This window comes from Orbilia oligospora (assembly GCF_000225545.1).
Source record: "Orbilia oligospora ATCC 24927 unplaced genomic scaffold scaffold00079, whole genome shotgun sequence".
Lineage (NCBI taxonomy): Eukaryota > Fungi > Ascomycota > Orbiliomycetes > Orbiliales > Orbiliaceae > Orbilia > Orbilia oligospora.
This window is the reverse complement of record NW_011645636.1, coordinates 1277859-1297509: the sequence shown is the minus strand read 5'-3', so window position 1 is coordinate 1297509 and position 19651 is coordinate 1277859. Positions and strand designations below refer to the sequence as shown.

The 19651-nt window shown below is 43.7% G+C and overlaps 8 protein-coding genes across 8 annotated transcripts; 4 read left to right on the top strand and 4 right to left on the bottom strand.

Moving 5' to 3' along the window:
* Positions 1–949: 949 nt before the first annotated feature.
* On the bottom strand, positions 950–1613 carry AOL_s00079g388 (uncharacterized protein; the record flags this gene model as incomplete). The annotated part of the gene is made up of 2 exons (XM_011124263.1): positions 950–1029; positions 1094–1613. The coding sequence occupies 2 exons, from the start codon at positions 1611–1613 to the stop codon at positions 950–952; spliced, it is 600 nt and encodes a 199-aa protein (XP_011122565.1).
* A 1327-nt stretch (positions 1614–2940) lies between these two features.
* AOL_s00079g387 (uncharacterized protein) lies at positions 2941–4398 on the bottom strand (the record flags this gene model as incomplete). The annotated part of the gene is made up of 5 exons (XM_011124262.1): positions 2941–3034; positions 3117–3142; positions 3254–3438; positions 3525–3914; positions 4014–4398. 5 exons carry the CDS (start codon positions 4396–4398, stop codon positions 2941–2943), a joined length of 1080 nt encoding a protein of 359 aa, XP_011122564.1.
* A 985-nt stretch (positions 4399–5383) lies between these two features.
* AOL_s00079g386 (uncharacterized protein) lies at positions 5384–7563 on the top strand (the record flags this gene model as incomplete). The annotated part of the gene is made up of 4 exons (XM_011124261.1): positions 5384–6102; positions 6173–6979; positions 7048–7398; positions 7461–7563. The coding sequence occupies 4 exons, from the start codon at positions 5384–5386 to the stop codon at positions 7561–7563; spliced, it is 1980 nt and encodes a 659-aa protein (XP_011122563.1).
* A 912-nt stretch (positions 7564–8475) lies between these two features.
* On the top strand, positions 8476–9249 carry AOL_s00079g385 (uncharacterized protein; the record flags this gene model as incomplete). Its single annotated transcript, XM_011124260.1, has 1 exon — positions 8476–9249. The coding sequence occupies one exon, from the start codon at positions 8476–8478 to the stop codon at positions 9247–9249; it is 774 nt and encodes a 257-aa protein (XP_011122562.1).
* Positions 9250–9718: 469 nt separating this feature from the next.
* AOL_s00079g384 (uncharacterized protein) lies at positions 9719–10675 on the top strand (the record flags this gene model as incomplete). The annotated part of the gene is made up of 1 exon (XM_011124259.1): positions 9719–10675. One exon carries the CDS (start codon positions 9719–9721, stop codon positions 10673–10675), a length of 957 nt encoding a protein of 318 aa, XP_011122561.1.
* A 2488-nt stretch (positions 10676–13163) lies between these two features.
* On the top strand, positions 13164–15262 carry AOL_s00079g383 (uncharacterized protein; the record flags this gene model as incomplete). Its single annotated transcript, XM_011124258.1, has 3 exons — positions 13164–13673; positions 13748–14030; positions 14172–15262. The coding sequence occupies 3 exons, from the start codon at positions 13164–13166 to the stop codon at positions 15260–15262; spliced, it is 1884 nt and encodes a 627-aa protein (XP_011122560.1).
* Positions 15263–15918: 656 nt separating this feature from the next.
* On the bottom strand, positions 15919–16994 carry AOL_s00079g382 (uncharacterized protein; the record flags this gene model as incomplete). Its single annotated transcript, XM_011124257.1, has 3 exons — positions 15919–16093; positions 16159–16457; positions 16743–16994. 3 exons carry the CDS (start codon positions 16992–16994, stop codon positions 15919–15921), a joined length of 726 nt encoding a protein of 241 aa, XP_011122559.1.
* A 1072-nt stretch (positions 16995–18066) lies between these two features.
* AOL_s00079g381 (uncharacterized protein) lies at positions 18067–19606 on the bottom strand (the record flags this gene model as incomplete). Its single annotated transcript, XM_011124256.1, has 6 exons — positions 18067–18219; positions 18275–18702; positions 18822–18944; positions 19032–19218; positions 19281–19548; positions 19581–19606. 6 exons carry the CDS (start codon positions 19604–19606, stop codon positions 18067–18069), a joined length of 1185 nt encoding a protein of 394 aa, XP_011122558.1.
* Positions 19607–19651: the final 45 nt, after the last annotated feature.

Genomic DNA, 19651 nt, shown 5'->3' with positions numbered 1-19651 from the left:
GAAAACCGTGAAACCCATACCCTAACCCATACCATCTTTTATTTTAATATAATTTATCCGGCAGATTTTATCCGCTGTCATATAACGTTGTGCAGATACTAATCCGGGAAGTCCATGCTTACCGCTGCTCGACTTTTGGAATATGGAAAGATAATATATCAAAGAGAAAACAAACGTAAAATACAACAAAAACAAAAAACAAAAGCTTGGAATATTGTACCAATTGGAGATAATTGTACAAAAGGAAAATAAAAGAAATATACAGAATTGAAAGAGATGAAATTGTGATAAGCCGGCTCTCGATGCTAGATCCTAGCTGTGAGAGCACTGTGACGACAGTATGTATTCCTGTCAAAGTGTATGAGAAGATCATCGTAAGGAAGGTAAGAAGACGAAAGAACAACAGAAAGCAGATATACTTTATCTTTTTTTGGGTGCATCAACAATAAGCGAACAGTTTAAGAACTTTTCTGAAAAGGGAATTCGTGAAAAAAGAGAATTCCCACCAGCCCATAAGGTATCAAAATATCAGAACAACCATACCCCTAGGGAATCGCGAGGCGGGCCTAAGAGGAAAGATACGAGAGTAAACGATGAAAGACAAGTAAAAGTAAACAAAACTCGAAGGATAGATATACAAACGCTTTCCGGTAACTCCAAATATCAAGTAAAAAAGGGCCAAAAGGATATTTTCCGCATAGTAATAACAAAGCCAAGCCCCCGGGTATACGCCGCGCAAAAGGATATAAGACCGGCTTCTCATACAAAAGAAATTAACAAAGGAAAGTAGAGGTTTTAAAGGAGTGGCTTTGAGTTAGTCAGTTCCAGTGACAAAGGAAAAAGTAAGATTTTGCCGAAAGGGCGGTGTATCCATCAAGAGTTCCGTAGCTAATATAATTCTAGAGCCAGTCGTAGTTGTACATTTCCGTCGAGGATTTAATGTGGTAATTTAGTTGATAGTAATTCCGATTTCACTGAAATCCCAACCACCAGCAATATCTGGGGAGATCCAGGCAATCGTTGGAGGGCCTACAAATTATATTAGTAGATGAGCTGTTTGGTGTCTCAGTATACAAATGTTTTTTGGACTTACAGTCAGTGAGCAAGTAGGTCAGATCACCTCTTCGTCGTTTCTGAACAGCTCCAAATATCATTCTGTTCATATTGACACTATTGACACGCTCCAATATCATGATGCTGCTAGTTTCATCACCTGCGCATCTGAAATCAAGAGTGCTTGGCTTGTGGTGGAAAGTCGAAAATCTTCGGACCCTGGTAGTCCTGATAGTGATGTGTCTCTTGAAAGAGATCTTGCTAAGCAAGCTAGTTCCACTTTTATTTGATCGTGGTGAAGATGGATTCGACTTGTTTCGAACAGCTTGCTTGCGCAGCCGTCGAGTGGTGCTAGTAGTAGTCTTGGTTGATCGAGAAGATAAGATAGACATTCTGAACTTTTTATCTTCAGTTGGCGAAGTTGGTGCAGATGAAGAATGAAAGATGTTTGATAGTCTGTTTTTAAAGCCGTTTAACGAGAATGTCGATGATGTGCTTGATTGGGTTTTTACTGTGAAGTTTGGGGAAGGGCAAAGTGTATCTCGATCTGAAAACTCCATGATTGTCGTAGATCTTCGGATCTTATATAGAAGTATTACACACTGAATTTTATGTGCGAGGCAACCAGGCGTCTGTTTATGTGTGGGGATGTATGTATAGAATGTTGATAGCGAGTGTAGTGTATCAAGTTGTTCTGGGGAAGTGAATTCCGGCTCACTGATTGGTCAATTATAGCGTTACCAGCGTCGAATGAGGCGAAATGCAAAGGCGTTCATGTACTTTTGTGTCGTTAGTGTCGAAAGAGCGTCGAGTAAACTAGTTGTAGGGACCGTAGCGAGAAACTTTTAAAGCCTCAGAAAGAAGGGACAGATGGGGGGCGACACGTCTACAATTATTTATCCTGGATTTGGGGGTTCAAACTAGAAGTGAAAGAGAGTGGTAAGGTAAAGATCTTCTAGGCTCGTCGATGCCGGAATGTGATTTGTTGACGAAATCTGCCTGAGAGCTCGTGGATTCCTTCCTTCGACGTGTTCGAGCTGCCAACAAAGCACGAGGAAACCCCCAAGGTTCTTATAACCCTGCTTACACATCTGCACGCACGGGAAAACATATTAGGTATCTTGGGTTTTCGTTGGTTGCACAAATCCCGGAACTGGGAAAAAGGTTGGGAGGCATGGGTACTGGTAGCGAACGCCGCATTATCATGGAACCACGTCAAACGACTCGCACGGCAAGAGTACCGACTCCTCGTATGAAATGACAAAAAGTTCAAGTCGAGCATTGGCCCGAATATGTCGACCCCAACCAGTCCCAGGTTGAGGGCGGGCGGGGGCTCAAAATGGGAAACGGAATCTGGGCCGCTCCAATGGTGCCCTCGTTTCTCAACAGCCGGAATCCCGTGAAAACGTTTTAGTTTGCTCCCTTTATGCTGCATAGGTACTTAACATCAGAATTAAGTTTTCAGGCGGCGAAATCAATGAGGGGAAAACCTGGTAAAGGGTCAATGGTACATATTTTTACAGCAGCCATCCGGCGGAATGCGGCGTATAAAGGACTTTGAAGCATCACGAAAGCCAGGAAAAAGGAAATCGCTGTGCTGGCGCACCGTGAAAGAAGCTAGTGGGTCTGCTGTGTTGGCCAAATGCGGTTGGTACCACCAGCATTGGCGTGGCGCACAGCATTCTCATAACCCCCACAACTAGTCACTAGCCACGAAGTGCGAGATCTCGCGGGCAGCAGTAGCGGAAACATGGTTTCGGTAGACGGTAGACGGTTTCATTTAATGCACAGCTAGGCACAATGTCTCTGATGTGCAAATGCAATGGCATCGGTCGCGATGGTCGCGATGCCATCGCGTGAGATAGCGGAGTATACTGCGAGATATGCTTAGATACTCAGCTCTTCGAGCTGTGTAGAAATCAAAAGCCCGACTTCGCGCACAAAATCCTCTTCTACAATTGCCCCCTCGTCAGTATCGTACCTACAAGGAAAAGCAATTGTTAGTTCTGCCGTGTCTAGAGCTGAAAAAATCTCAACAAACGCTGCACTTTGGGAAACCTTACTTCTTAAGCCACCACGTATGATCACCCTACAAGCAGACAATGGTTCGCAAGTTAGCCCACATCGTCTCGCGATGGTATTCGACATTGTAGAACCCCAGATAAATCGCGCAATCTTGACTATAGACCGGCCAACACACCTTGCGAATTTTCACTTTAACTTCTACCCCAGCTTCTTCGAGAGCTTTCGCGTAGCAGAGCCCATCATCGAGGAGCACGTCGTCGTCGGAAACTTCGATATATGTTCGTGGGTGTCCTTTGAACTCCCCCCACAGTGGGAATGCCTGTCCGGTCTCAATGACCCCTTGTGGGATAGAAGCCATCCCTGCTCATGGAATAACTTCTATTAGCTGTAAATCGCGTGGTTGACAGAAATTTCGACGCAATTTTTAATTTCAAATGCATTCGTACCGAACACTCCATTCCTCATGTTGGACGCCATGCCCTGATATTCACCCCTGCTATCATTCGTATCATAAGAATTGTAAGATTTTTTAAAACGAGTCGGGACATGATCGGGATGGACCGTAACAGGTCCCCGTAAAGCCGTGCGGTCAAGGCGAATATTCAAGCTCCCTTCCACAGCAGCCTGTGTGATCAAACCCGCAATATGTCCACCCGATGAAGATCCGCATATTATAACAGGCAAACTTGAGAGTTTCGAAATATACCGCTCATTCACGGCGAGTACTCCAGCTTTGGCATCCGTAATCGGAATAGGATAAGGGTGCTCGGGTACCTTGCGGTAGTTGATAGAGAATACCACGAGATTTAAAGTGTGACACAGGCGACGACATGTTACTAATTAAAGAAGCCGTTTGTTGAAGTTGAGCATAAAATGGTCGTCGTTACACTATTTCGGAGGGAATAAAAACGTGGAAAATGGGGTTCCCGACTCACAGTCTTCCGAGTCCAGGTTTCCGACCCTCCAACCTCCACCGTGAATGTAAATGAAACTTCCGGTAATCCCAAGGTTAGTAACCTCGTCGGAAGATCCATTCTCTCGGAGTCCCTTCACTGCTTGTGAAACTTCATGGCTTTTGGCGTAAACCCGATATGTAAGCCCCACACCATCGCCAAGTGCCACAGGGTCCTCCCAAGTCACAACATCTGCAAGAAAGCTTGCTCTACCCTCCAAAGCAGCAGCCTGTGTTTCGTTCTGGTACTTTAAATACTCTTTCCGACGAGTTCGAAGCTCGTCTAGAGCAGTAGTCGAGGCTGAGGTTGGTGCCTGGACATCCGGTTGAATTTCACCCGCATTGAGCTGATTCGCTTCTTCGGCCATGGTTTTTCTTAGACTTGTTCGAACGTTCCGGGCTTCAAATAAAACGCCCAACTTGTCGACCGGTAGAAGCCTTTGAGCTCGAAGCGTAAGTATAAATATAATTATCGATAGAATGCAAGGTGAATTTGAGTTGGAGGGCTATCGAGAGCGAAACGCTCGCCTTCTAATAGCAGCTCGAATCCTAAATCGCACACGTAACTTCATGACGTCCGGCCTATGTTTTTCCGTCACCCGCCCTGGGCCGCTATTTATCAGAAAGATGGTTAACGTTAGTTCCAGTTTAGGATTCGAACGGCTAGACCAAGTTAAATTGCGGGGCAGAAGGACAGCCAAAGACGTTTAAATGGCTGTTTCGCTACCAACACAAACCCCAAGCAAGAAACAACATGATACAGACGCCGAATGAATGTGAAATGGCCCTTTAGATACGGTTAGTAGAGGAAACGAAAGAAAGTTGAGACGCAATTATTGACTATTAATGATATGTGTATAAGTGTAATACTTTGGGGGGTTGGAACTCGGGAAAGATGCAAGATTCTGAATAACTCGAAATGTTGGAGACCGCGGCTGGCACTGGCCGGTTATAATCCCACTTCTTTGGGTCTCAATACACGCATTAGCTTAGAATTTACAGTGATCATGCGATATATTGTGCCCCAAAATTGACAATTCAAACTTTTGACCAAAAACCACGTTCGCATAGATTCCAGACCTTTCGGGTGTATTCTGATTCTCATGAGGATTTCATTCTCATTCCATTAGAACTTCGAATTCGAATGAGATATATATCATCTGGACGTTTCGAGGTTCAACACTCGTCCTCTTAACGGCTTGACTCGGTATTCTCAGATACACCTTCCAACTCACACTATACTTCTAATCTGAAGTATCGATATATCCACCTTCTCATTCTCCCGTTAGAAAATTCGCCTTTCGATTTTAAAGTTAGCGTTGCTACTTGTCTTACGATTATCTCAAGTTGAATATGTCGGCATACAAGCGATCCCATAATATGATGATCGATCTTACCATGGGTCATGACAAAATTTCAGAAAGCGAGGAAGTCTCCAACAGTACCTGCCCAAATAGGCCAAACACCCCAAAGCGTCGTAAAGGACCTATCCAAATCAAAGATCTACCAAGAGGTCTAATCGCGGTTACTGAGTTATCTATCTTCAAAGAAAAGAAAGCAGAGAGTAATGAGCTTCAAGAAATAGCTCTAAACATTGGAGGCTGCGTCGAAATAGAAAAAGGGACTATTCTCGAAGGAGAGACAAAGCCACAGACAGTAGCGTATTTTGTGAGGATTGCAAAGATCTTGACCTGTCACGAAGGACAGTACGTTGTCGGCAAGCTCTTCAAACGGGTTCGTCATGGTTACGGTCTTTTCGACAAAATTCCTGGCGAGGTATTTTGGCTTAGAGATAAAGTGACCGTAAGCGTTAAACATATAGTCAGAGTCAGGGAACTAGTGTTAACTAATCATACGGAACTAACTTGTGGCGGGATCCTACCCCGAGCTGACTGCGCGACACAGAAGACAGAAAGATGGCAAGACGGTGAGGATTCTGGCAGACTCATCTGTCGGCGTCGTGCGAATTTACGGGATAATGCTGAAGATAGAGAAGGTTCAGCGAAGCACGTAATAGGTGACGAAGGGTTCGTAAGGCTGTTAGAAGAATTTGAAGCAGACGAAGCTTTTAGGTATGTTTCTGATTCTTTCAATTGATTAATCGCTCTTCGTTATATATCTAACATGTTAACATCTCGGAAGGTATCCTCGAAAGTTAATTAAAAGCCTTTGGACGTCTGAGAAGGACGAAGCTGTTGCTATTGAAAAGGCAGAAATTGAAGAGAGAGCCATTGACTTAACTATTCCGATCTCAGAGGAGTCAAAGTCCTGCTCTTATACTTCAAAGAAGATATATAAAAGAACGACAATTTCTGAATCACACACCGGAGAGAAAATTACTTTTATCGTGCGTACCTCAAAGTCGGTTAAAAAACAAAATACTATTGCGAGTAGAGCCCCCGGGCTTCAGGAACCAGTCAAAAAACACCAATATACATTCGGCGATTTCTTTTGCGGTGCGGGGGGTGCATCCTGTGGTGCCAAAATCGCAGGCTTGAAAATTGCCTATGGAGTAGATAAATGGGAAGACGCTCTCATGTCTTACGAGCGGAACTATGGTAAAAGCAAGGCTATCAAAGCAGATATATGTGAATTCGCAGCAAACCCCCTCAGTGTTAGCCTACCAGCGTCTCGACTTTACGCTGATGTTATCCATCTGAGTTGCCCTTGTCAATTTTATTCCCCAGTCCATACCGTCCCAGGGAAAAATGACGAGATGAACGAAGTTGCGTCCTTAGTAGTTGACAGACTGTTAAAGGTCGTTCGTCCAAGGGTAGTTACATCTGAACAGACCTTTGGGATCAACTCGGCCCGAAAGTTCAAAGATCACTTTGCAATAGTCATCAATCAATACGTCCGCAATAACTACAGTGTACGATGGGCTGTTAAAGATGCGACGGAATATGGAGCTGCCTCGGCGAGGAAAAGATTAATCGTTATTGCTTCATGGTAAGTTCTCGCATTAACCTATAGACGTAACATATACCCAAACGATTTAATTTGACAACCAAAACTAGCCCCGGAGAACCAGTCCCCAACTTCCCGCCACCAACTTCGTTTAATCCCTTCCGTATGCGTGGCGGATTGAATAGTCAAAACCTTCCCACAACTCCAACAATTGGACAAGTTCTCTCCACCATTCCAGCAAATTCTGACAATCACAGTTTTCGACCCTACCTACATCCAAAGCCGTCTCCATTCCGCTTAGACCAACCATTTAACAAGACTATTACTTGCGATGGAGGTGAAGGCAAGGTTCATCCAAACGGAAAAAGACCCTTCACCCCTCGGGAATATGCCACTTTCCAGACATTTCCCGTAAATTACATGTTTAGCCGTACCAGTGATACCAGCATTATTAAGCAAGTGTATGTATCCGAATCCCCTTGGGTTATCCGGCCACAGAATAACTGGAACTGGCATCTAATAGTGGAAATGCTTGGCCACCCAAGTTTGCGGGGGCTATATACCGAGCTATTGTCAAGCACCTCGAGAGACTTGACAGAGAAGCGGACGGACAAGAGATTCTTTAAATTTTGGAATTGAAAAGTTCAATGACCATATAAGTACGGATGGTAGACTTTTGGAGGGATAGAACTTTCGCAAATTACCTTCAAAGATATGACTTCAAGTCTGCTAGCTATTCCAGAAAATTTTGAGCGTCGATATGGGGCACTTGGAGGCAACGGCAACAGTAATAGTTAGATTTTAGGACCTTCTCAGCAGCCATTGCAGTTTTCATTGTTATCTTGATTATTTTATAAAGGGAATAGTATCGAAAAATGGAACAATTCAAGAAATTCAAAGTCGACCAATATTTGCACTATATGGACACTAGGAATGCCAATTCCGGTTATCAATATGTATCTTGCTATAATATTCTTCTTCGAACCACAATTCCAGAATATTAGCTAAGCCAAATTGTAAGGAATATCCTTAAGAAGTTTTTTCATCGATGTGAATTTAACATTATTAATATCTACTTGAGTATCTATATTCACAATACCATTTTCAATTGAGACACATTGCGAGAAGTAATGAGAGAAAGAGGGTCGTAGAACGGAGTCTCAAATCATTTTCTGTTCCATTATAATTTTCTTTATACGCCTTGAATTCGGTACAGTATATTGACAGCACAACACTCTCACCCTGTCCAGGTACCGGTACAGGTACCGTTCGTACGCAAGTGTAATAAGTTCTTACGCGGAAATGAGGCAGTTCTACAGTTAAAAGCGTCCCCCGTTTTTAATTATATTGCATTTGTAAAATCCAACAAAATAAACGAGCAAACCTATCATCCTATGTGGCACAGACAACGATGAGCAGATCTAGCATCCACCGGCCTTATAATATAGGCCGAACCCCCCTAATAAGGTGTTTAACAGTTCAGAAAAAACACCACACCACCAAGGAGTACCTCGAAGTTCCCGTTGCTAATTATCAAGATGTCAAGAGTCCTTACAGCTGAAGAGCTAGAGCGGGCGATAAATCTTCTCCCCGATATCGGGACAGTCAAAAAAATCGATGATAACACGATCTTGAAAGTTGGGAGTTACAGACTCTCCGAAGCCGCGACTATGCAATACATAGCGGAAAATACCACAATACCGGTCCCGAAAGTCTACGGATCATACAAAGACGAGAAGACACAGAAGACACATCTCGTGATGGAGTACATCGAAGGAGACTGTCTAGAGGATGTCTGGGAAGATTTCGGTCTAGAAAAAAAGGAGGATATTATCAGTCAACTCAAACGGATCCTCGACGAGCTGCGTTCTTTGGAGGGTACGTTTATTGGATGTGTAGACCATACCCATTGCGAGGATGTTCTATTTTCGGAAACAGAAACGCCTCGGGGCCCGTACAGCTCTGAGGAGGAGTTCTCGCAAGGGATTATTGATACACTGCTTGAGAAGGAAGCCACCGCGTTCCCGAGATTGGTGTGTGAGATGGTCCAAGATATCCTGAAAGGCCACAAAATTGTCCTCACACACGGCGATTTTCTTCCAAGAAATATTTTGGTTAAGGACGGCAAGGTGGTAGCGATTTTGGATTGGGAGATGGCAGGTTGGTACCCGGAGTACTGGGAGTATACCAAGATAATGTATCGACCGCCATATTTAAAGAGTTGGTTCAAAGACGGAATGGTGAATAAACTCATTAAGCCATATTATGCCGAGTTAGCGGTCCTGATGCAAGCTCGACAACTAATTTGGTGAAATACTGTATACCCAGCTCTTGAAAGTCGGTATTACAACCTAAAGTTAACCTTTAGCATTAGACTAGAAGAGCCCTTACGAACATATTGGAGTCTTTCAAAATTCTTTACTTGTAGCTCTGAATATTACCTAATGTTACTCTCTTAATTTCGTATTTCGATTCCACCGCCGTGTCGATTGGGTTGCGCAGTGCCGTATGTATCCCGAATCAGGGCATCGAGGCTATATATATAGGATCTGGTCTTGTGACCTTATGTATTTCGCATGTATGCCTTTAATCAAAATTTGGTTTAGCGCCCGAAAGACTTTGTAGCACAGAAATCGCTCGGAGGCCTATAAGATTGAATTGCATAAAGGTCTGATACCGGGACCGCATGCAATCCAGCCTTGAATCCAGGCGTTCACCGCAATCCGTTCATCTGCTTCTGTATACTAAATTTCATTTTTTTTGATACCAACATCCCACAACATGAAGCACGATTACCTAGAACCGTTTGTCGTCGAAGCGTCCTCGCGTCATACACAGACTTGCATCCTGTTGCATGGCCGCGGCAGTAACGGACCTAAATTTGGAGAGGCCCTCTTAGCTTCTCAAACTGCGGATGGCAGCACACTCAGGGAGATCTTCCCTTCTATGAAATTTATATTTCCCACCGCCAAAAAGCGACGATCCACCATTCTCAAACGAATATCTATCAATCAATGGTTCGATAACTATTCGCTGGAAGATCCTAGCATGCGGGAGAACCTGCAAGTTGACGGATTAAGAGAAACGACCGAGGTTGTACATCAAATTATTCGAGATGAGGTTTCTAGTGGAATATCACTGAGTAATATCATTCTTGGAGGGTTGAGTCAAGGTTGTGCTGCATCAATTTATGCTTTGCTCACTATTGAAGAGAAGTTAGGAGCTTATATTGGTATGAGTGGTTGGTTTCCGTTTGTCAAGTATGTCAATGAGAGCCTTCAAGAAATTGGACAGGAGGCAAAAGGTAGAGCGGACGGCTCTGATGAAGGAGCATTCAATATCAATACTCATGGCTTTGGCTTTGGCAGCTTTGATAATGAGGAGCAGAACGAAGAAGAAAGTGGTACCATAGGAAAAGAAGATGAAGAAGATGAAGAAGATGAAGAAGAGAGCGACGAAGAAGAAGAGAGCGACGAAGAAGAAAGTGAAGAGGAGGAAGAGCGAGATGAAACCGGCCACGACGATGGCGAGGCTCCCATAGGCGCCGGTCAGAATGAAAAGACCACAACTAGCACTTCGAACTCTACAAATGCATCGAAAGCACCATTAAAAGTTATAGAGGCGTTGAACTTCCTTAGAGAAAACATAGACTTCCCTCCTATAGGTTCTACGGCTGATAGCTGGCCCTCTCTAAAGACGCCAGCCTTTTTGGGTCATGGGAGGAGGATGAGAAGGTGAGCGTCTTATTGGGAAAACAAGCTAGAGATGCATTTCTTGATTTATCCATGGACGTAACATGAAAGGCATATGCGGCTTTTGGGCACTGGTACAAGGTACCGGATGAGATCGATGATATTGTAGTGTTCTTGAAGAAAAACATGGAGACTCCGTCATAAAGGTTGCAATAGCTCAACGTTGCAACATTGCAACTGGTTCAAGGAAACAACTACTTTATGCCTGTAGCTACTCAAGTATTTAGGTACTATTCTATATTAAACGAAGATATTCAAGATATCAATGACAGTGGCCGCGGCTTTCGGTTAGCCGCCAGTATACATAATTGGTCAAGGATATCCACGAAGAGTATAGTAGCCTCCTTCAGATGTGACCCCATATGATACTCAAACCACCTAGATATACTAATAGCCATTAATATTCAATTGGAATGGTTTTTATTCGAGATAAAAAGCTGTACGAAATCTGCAACTATATGGCGCTACCGATAAATTGAATTCAGAAACCCATCTATAAGATCTAGAATCTTAGCTTAACACCACGACGGCGAACTTGCACCCGTCTTGCCTCCAGACCACCGCGACGGATAAATCTAGGATATACCCACTAATAAATTCCTTAAGTTCAAACCCAACACCGCAAACTACCATAAAGCTGCATCGCAACAGAAACAGCCCCAGTTATGGGCCCCACAGCTGGCGAACTACATGCCTGTCCATAATACAAAATACATTGAACCGTCGGAAATATAGTGTTAACGTATCCAACTACCTGCATAATGTTACTACATTCGCCAACTTCAGACGTAAACTGCAAAACTCTGCATGGTCCCAATGTGTCCCTATTATGAAATTGTTCAGTCGACTTGGATGTAATATCATATTAAGAATGGCAGAGATGTAATTGAGGTTTTGCATACCTTCCTGAGCATATGATCACCGGGAACGAAGCTCTTTTATCTAGGGTTTCGTTGGATGGTTGAGTCTGGTTGATCGGTAAGTCAGTTACTGACATTTGCGATGTTGTGGCTTTTTTGGAGTGTACAAACCTGGGAAGAACGACTCTTCAGTTGTATTTCTGGCGTTTGGTCCACTACTGGCGCGGCGAAAGCAGCGGCTATGAGAACGCTCGCCGGCAATATGGTTATGGGCGAAAACTTCATGTTGGAATATATATTATATTTATTAGTATAGAAGTATTTTAATTGATATCTGTTTAGAGGACTTTGAGTTGAAGACTTGTCAACTTTATATGGGCACTTTGAATTAATATTCGACTTTTATAGGCACTCACGCAGTGGGACTGCATAATTTATCCGACCAAGCTACAAATACGTACATATAGGTAACTGATTCTCGTAAACAATGCAGCTCCCCTGTTGCCAATGTTCGTATCGGATGTGGGTCCCTGAACTGCCTAAATGTCTGAAGGGGTAGAGATTTTGTGTGGGGGAAAATCGCTATCGATAGCTATCTGCATGCTACCTATATATATTAATAAAACTATGAGCATATCTTAAGAAAGCGGTCTTCTCCGGAGCTGGTTTATCATAAAATGACACCCTATTGATGGACTGAAAAGAGTTATTAGCCGATAATGGCGCATAGGCCTCAGCCGATATAATCATCCTCTACTTATAGATATCTACTTCAATAGCTATATATAGGAGCTAAATTCAAAGCAGCGTACACTCAGATAACTTCAGGATCAGGGTGATAAATATCGAATTGATTACTCATCATAATATATTAAATCCGCTCTGCATCACTACCCTAATTTATATATCATATAGGTCACGTGGTGATCTCAAGGCTTTAAGACATCTAAGCCTACAAGGACTTAACCATGATCATATGAGCCAATTCCGATTTGATATCGAGTTTTTACAAATTGTGGAAATGGGGTATTCGAGAAACAAAATTCAGGATATATGGAATCTATGGGTCCGGTCTCATCATTTTCATCAAACCAATACATTAAAATGCAACAGTAAAGTGCGTTGTGATAGAAAAAACACCAGCTTCGAATCGACCAGGCTGCTACCACCTAGCCTGGTTCAATTAGAGCTAGTCTATATGAAGTTAATGTTTCTAGGGCCCGCGGGGAGAGATTAGTTGTATGACGTCGATATTCAAGTATCACTTCTAAAATCGAAATGTTGACGGTCAGCACTGTTACAATTCAAAATATATTAATGATATCCCGACCGAACACCAGGCTGTGTTTATACGTTTATCGTGTAAGCCAGAATTAATGCCACTGTGAGCTGTGCCCTCACATACGATCTAGGATAGAAATCTTGAATTGATTTTAGCTCACTTGTCGCATGCCTAGATCTAGGCAGAACAGGAGCTCAAAGATCCGATATTGGTCCGAGCACGTGACCTGGTGACATCAGTTCTCTTGTGCAACCCAAATCCCGAATTCCAACTTTCAACCTCAACCTCAACTCAAATTTTCCCTCATCCACTTACCACAATCTCCTGAAATCATGGCTTCAAGACTTCTATCTCGAAGCCGCACTGCCAATTGGCATCGGCTAAACCTCCAAGGATACCCTTCCCACCGATATTACTCCCTAAAACCTACAACCTTATCATCCTCTTCTAACACCCCAAAAGTCGGTATTGACCAAGACCACCACTACACCTCCACAACTGCCACAACTGCCACGCCCCCACTATCTCAACCGTCGGATCTAAATATCCGTCAAGTATCGTCAAAAGCAAGGACGTTGCCCGATGGTACAATTCCAGAGGTCACCGCCGAGGATACAATTCCATCTACTGTCTCCGAATCCCCAGAACCGGACCTTTCAAATATCAATGCGGAAGTATTCCACAGTCGACGTGCGAAGGCACTTGGAAATACCAATGGCGGTTTAAACCCCGTCTCTTCGGGTACACCGGCCTCGGATTCATCCGGTCTCAATAAACCAGAATTCACAAATACATCGCCAAAAGTCCAGTCTACAGCCTCAAAAGTTATAGATGAGCTAAAAGTACGTCCTAAATCTTCAAACCACTAACTCACTAAATCCATATACTGATTTAAATCCCAACTAACAGGCGGTAGACAAGTAATAACAGTCAGCCTTATACTATGTCCGCATCTCCAGTCCCCTCGTCACGATTAGACCGGTTATTCCACTACGGCAGTCTAGCGGCTGGTATGACGCTCGGAGCAATAAGTGAATCCGTAAAACGTGCTACCAGCAGTAGTGATTCCTCATCCACAGGTTCTAGCGGGAATGGTGGAGGATTAGTCCTAAACCCCCAAAACATCGAACGGCTTGTAAAGACACTTTCAAAAATGCGTGGTGCAGCGTTAAAACTTGGACAAATGTTAAGTTTTCAAGGTATATATACATCAATTCTTCGTTTCGATTATGTACCCTCGTGTATATACGATTCAAAAACGAATTCCATTTTTTTTATATCTTCTCAATTTCGTTACTAAATTATTTCTTTTTTCTTTCTTTTTCGTTTGACGAAAATAGACTCAACTTTTCTACCCCCAGCGATCCAACTGATACTTTCCCGCGTTCAAAACCAAGCCGACTATATGCCCCCTTCCCAACGTGACTCCGTCTTATCCTCAAATCTCGGTCCAAACTGGCGTTCCCTCTTCTCAACATTCTCCGAAAATCCCATAGCCGCCGCTTCAATCGGCCAAGTTCACACGGGTGTCCTCTCCTCGACCGGTCAAAAAGTCGCCATAAAGATCCAATACCCAGGGGTAGCAACCTCAATCTCTTCAGATCTAAACAACCTCTCCATCCTCCTAACCGCCACTAGACTCCTCCCAAAGGGACTCTACCTCGACAAAACCATTGCAAATGCCAGAACGGAGTTAGCTTGGGAATGTGATTACATCCGAGAAGCGGCCGCCCAAACCCGGTTTTCTGAAATAATCGCCTCATCACCATCATACTCCGACATCTTCTCCGTTCCTAAAGTAATCACCGAAGCTTCAGGTCCACAAGTTCTTACGATGGAATTCATGCAAGGAACACCGATTACCAATCTCCAAAACCCAACCCAACAGGAAAGAGACTACCTAGGAACCCAAATCCTACGCCTCTGTCTCCTCGAAATAATCTCCTGGAATTTCATGCAAACCGATCCAAATTGGTCGAACTTCCTATACAACCGTCAAACCTCAAAAATCTCACTACTGGACTTCGGCGCCTCACGTGAATTCCCTAAAGAATTCATAGAAGACTATGTAAACGTCCTAAAAGCTGCTAGGAAGAAGGATACCCCGACAATTCGCGAATTATCAATAAAATTAGGTTATTTGAACGGTTTGGAGAGCCAGAGTATGTTGGAAGCACATATCGGTAGTATTTTGACATTGGCGGAACCGTTTGCGAATGATGCACCGGATGTCTACGATTTTGGAAGTCAGACGGTGACGGATAGGGTTAAGGCTTATATTCCTACGATGGTGAGGGAGAGGTTGAAGCCCCCACCAGAAGAGACTTATAGTTTACATAGGAAGTTGAGTGGTGCGTTTTTGCTGTGTGCGAGGTTGGGGAGCAGAGTTAGGGCCAAGGAGATGTTTGGGGAGATTGCCGGGGATAATTGAGGTATTACACCTTAAAAGTATCCCTGTTTCTTTTATGGGTTGTGCAGATGTCTAGAAGAGTGTAGATATGATAGAGAACTTGTATATAAGATTTTGTAAATAGGTATGAGATATAAAAAAATCATCTCAATTGGTGCAATAGTAGGTAGACTATACCAAGTGGAACTGGACAAATGAGATGAAAGTACGTCTCTCAATGGGAAATGAAGATACTAAAGATACGAAGACAATAATAAAAGAGAAGACAGAAAAGTCGCTTTCGTGAAAATGAAACCACCGAGCAATCCCTAAGTAAAGAATAACGAAGATACATCAAGGAGAAAATGGGAAAACAAAGGTGCAGAATCCCGGTGAGGGGATTTAGCAAAGCCGTGTCTATGTGAGAGGAGGATCTTGCAAATATGTTCTAGTCAGCTAATCTCCCAAGATGGCTTCTCCGGGAGGCGTGTTAGTTGGTCAGATGGAACGGAGGGAAGGGCTTCATGGTGGTTTAGAAGGCTTCCAGGGACCACGAAGGCCGAGGGAATGGGTGAAAAAAAAAAAAGGGAAAAGAAAAGAAAAGAAAAGATCGAAATAAAAGTAATATGATTCAAATCTCAAACCTGCGTGTAAGTTGATTGACAAATAAAATAAAAAGAAGTAACCTGTTTGATTTATTACGTTGAGCTCAACAACCTCTCGACAATTTCTTCAGATAGATTGTTAGGTAGTCGTCCGATGGTCTTTGGAATTCCCATACCCTTCAGGATCCTAACCACCCTCGGGATATCAAATCCCATAGCCTCAAAGTCTGTGAACAGGTGGGATGCATAGCCTTCCATTTGCTGTTGTCTAATTTCCCATCTGTATTAATATACTGTAGCTACATATATAGCAATGATTCATGAAAAACTCACCTGATCAGCTCCTGTTGAGCCTTCCTCCTCTCCTCAGCCTCCCTATCACGCCTTGCATCTTCAGCACTACTCCCAGATCCTGAAGATGCCTTTTGTGGTGCACCAGCATATTGGACTGCCCATTGTCTAGCGATATCCTCGAATTGTTTGGGATTTCGGATGAGCATTCCAGCAACTTCGGCATCCTGGGGATCTTTGGGTTCCGGTGTAGCTAGGAGGGATTGTAGAGACAGGAGGGCGGATTTGATGGTGAGTACTGGTGACCAGGCGGCAGAGAGAGTATCGAGACAGATGGCACCCTGTAGATCGAAGAGTCAGAATTGCTCATTAAGAACCATGTGAGCTCGGTGGAGGGTATTGTGGCAAATAAATTAGGTGAAGAGTGTAAGCAGGTGTCTGAGATAGCTTCACGAGCCGTACAGCTCCTATTATCGATGCTGAACGCCACCGAAATGCAACCTCGACCACCAATACCATCACTCCCCACCATCTATTTCACTTTTGCTTCGCTGTCTCGCCAGCAACCATATGACTCCTTCCAAAACATACCAAAATCAAGAAGAAAAGAAAAACTCCTCGCTTACCGTTTGGGAGCTGACATTCGGGTGCCAAACTTTTGTTTCAAACCTCATCTGTGGAGGTTTAAAAGGATATTCATTCGGAATCTTTATATCAACGTGATACACACCACCTTCGTAGGGCGTACCGGGAGGACCCTTGAAAGAACCACGGAGATGGGAGATGTCGTCGTTGATTGCCTCAGCGCTCATACCGGAGAGAGCATCCTTCCGTAAATCTTCCATTTCCTTGCCGATTCTACGACTTCGGTTTGCCATTTTGGAAAGCGAATGTATCGATTTGTATCGGTAGTTTTCTTCTCTTCCTTTTTTTTTATTCGGTTGGTTGAAGTGGAGTGGGAGTGAGATGGATGGGGGGGAGTTCGAGCTGAGAGTCGAGTGATGTTGGTAGCCGGTCGACTAAAACCGTGATAGCCTAGATGAGAGGGTTTTTTCCGTCAAGCTTTCCTGTGCGGTGAGATTCTGAAGCTGCTTCGGAAAAATACAAAATGAAGGTTCAAGACTGAGGTTGAAAAGTGACCGGATGTTCGGTGTGGGACGGGTAAAATAGTCGGATAGTAGCCGTGGAGGGGTATCGAGGAGGTGGAGGAGGGAAAGTGAAGTGGGAAGAGGATTCGAGCTAGCTGGGGAGGTTGGACTTGGGATCAATTCCTAGGCCGAAGGAAGGATCGAGCACTGAACACTGCAGCAACAACAACACCCAACACTCGGTCAATCCTAAAATTACCCAGCTATCCACTATGCTATACATACTTACTTAGTACTTAAGTACTTTACTCAACTAATTGAGATACATCATGTTCAATACTGTTATCACACCTTGCTTCTAGATCTAACAAGGTCGCTCGCTCTGGATGGCGATGTTTTTTGGTTCATTTTGGTGGCGTAAACTTCAATGGATTATAAATAGCCCCACCATGGCATCAACATCGTGCTGGGATATCGGACCAGAACTGATCAAAACTGACTCGATCACAAGGCAAACCTACAGGAGAAAAAATTACAAAAAAATATATCTGAGACCTGCCGACGTCTTCTTCACCATTCCATCTCGTTCTCGATATCTCTCATAGGAGTGCTTAAGCTTGGCTTGCGAGATATCATGCACCGCACACCTGGGATGCAATGCTGGTTCAACGTGCTATCGTCCAATTGGCTGCGGTTTTGACGACTGCCATTTTTGGCCGTCACAACGCAAAAAATGCAACATCTCTTTTTTATTTTTTATTTCTTTTTTGTCCGGATTCAATTCGATTCGATTTGACTGAATATTGCAGATGAGGTAGTTCCTCCGAAGGGTTCTAGGTTCGAGCTAGCCTGAAAATTCGGATTAGAGGTCCCCGAATATTTCTCTTGCATTTTCTCCAGCACGGTCTGTTGCAGCCCGTCTCCTCGGATTCAATGGCGATGCGTCGCTCAGCTTGTAGCCTGTAGCCTTCAGCTGGTCCCAAAGTTGTAGTTTTCGCTTGACCGAAGTTCCCATCTTAGGATATCACTCACTCCTTTTGTTATTTATAAGGAATAGGTTGGGGGCATACATTCGTTATCAATTCATCAATCGCCTCCTGCGCATCACAACGATACTTCGCCATCTGCTCAAGGGCTAACTGAGTCTGTTTGTTCAAGCCTGCCTTCCCCGAGTCAAGCGTAGCAATTCCTTCAATCTTCTCAAGTCCTGGAATAATATGTGTATATGAAATGTCGATATACGCTTTCAACTTGGTGGCAACTGGTACTCGGGAAATTGCGAGTTCGCGGTGGATTGAATCTGCAGCCTGTGTTGAAAGCATTGCTATGGTATCATCTTCGGTGGTAATTTTGATGTCCGCTTCATATTTCGAAATTTCCTGGACAGCTCTGTGGCATTGAAGTATAAAGATTTGAAGAAGTTGGTGAGGGTACAAACATTGCTTTGTAGGCTGATTAGTTCTTTGAGGATACCTCTGAGAGTATTTCGTTGCTTCGTCTGGTGACCTCCATCATGCGGATTATAATTATATTAGTTCTGAATTGGTTAGGGGAAATATTTTGAGTATTCCTAGTCAAAGCAAGGCAGGACCAGGAATCTACAGTCTCAATACTAACCTTCCTGTTGAGCAAATCGGCACCATTTTGGGTACCTTTTCCACCCGCCGACCCCTTTCCACCTTCCGCCCCAGATGTACGTTGCGAGGGACCAGACTCCATCCCGAATATTTGAAATTATACCTGTTCTTAAATCAAGGACGATTGATAAATGGAAAAGTTAGCGCGATATTTCTATATGTATAATGACAGAGACTGATCCTAACATACCAAGAACTCGAGCTACAGCTTCTATCCCCGTTTCTATTTCACACGCTAAGTCTTCAAACGCTGATAACGTTTTTCCCCCTTTATCTTTCAACCGAGGGAAAGTTTCGCGACACAAGATGCGTAAAGCTTGCTGATACTGACGTACCAGGACATCTTCTACACCGAAGCCTCCTGCCAATTTAAAAACCTACGAATATTCCCTTCTCTTTAGCTAAACGAAGCTAGCAGGAAAACCCCAGAAGTACTTACATAAGACTTCGTTTTCGACAACTCATTCACAACCTGTAAGAAGGTTTCTCCATCCGATTGTGCCTGTTGAAATGCTCGCCGGCCTTTGTGCGAAAGAGACACCGAAGTCGCAAGAAGACCATTTACAGGCTCATCCGGATTGACACGCGTGTGCGTCGGCTGGAGCTCTATAGCTATGACGTCGTCCCGAAGAGCGTACGCATTCCAGATGGCCAAAATTTCGATAATGGCTGGAGCGGCACGAAGTTCTCTGGCCCAGTACAGTTGGCTTTGAAGATTGGAGTCAGATATGGAGCGAACAATCTTTCTTGTTCGGAAGCATCCATCTTTTATTGAAATTTTCGGTGATTCATATATATTTTAATGTTTTA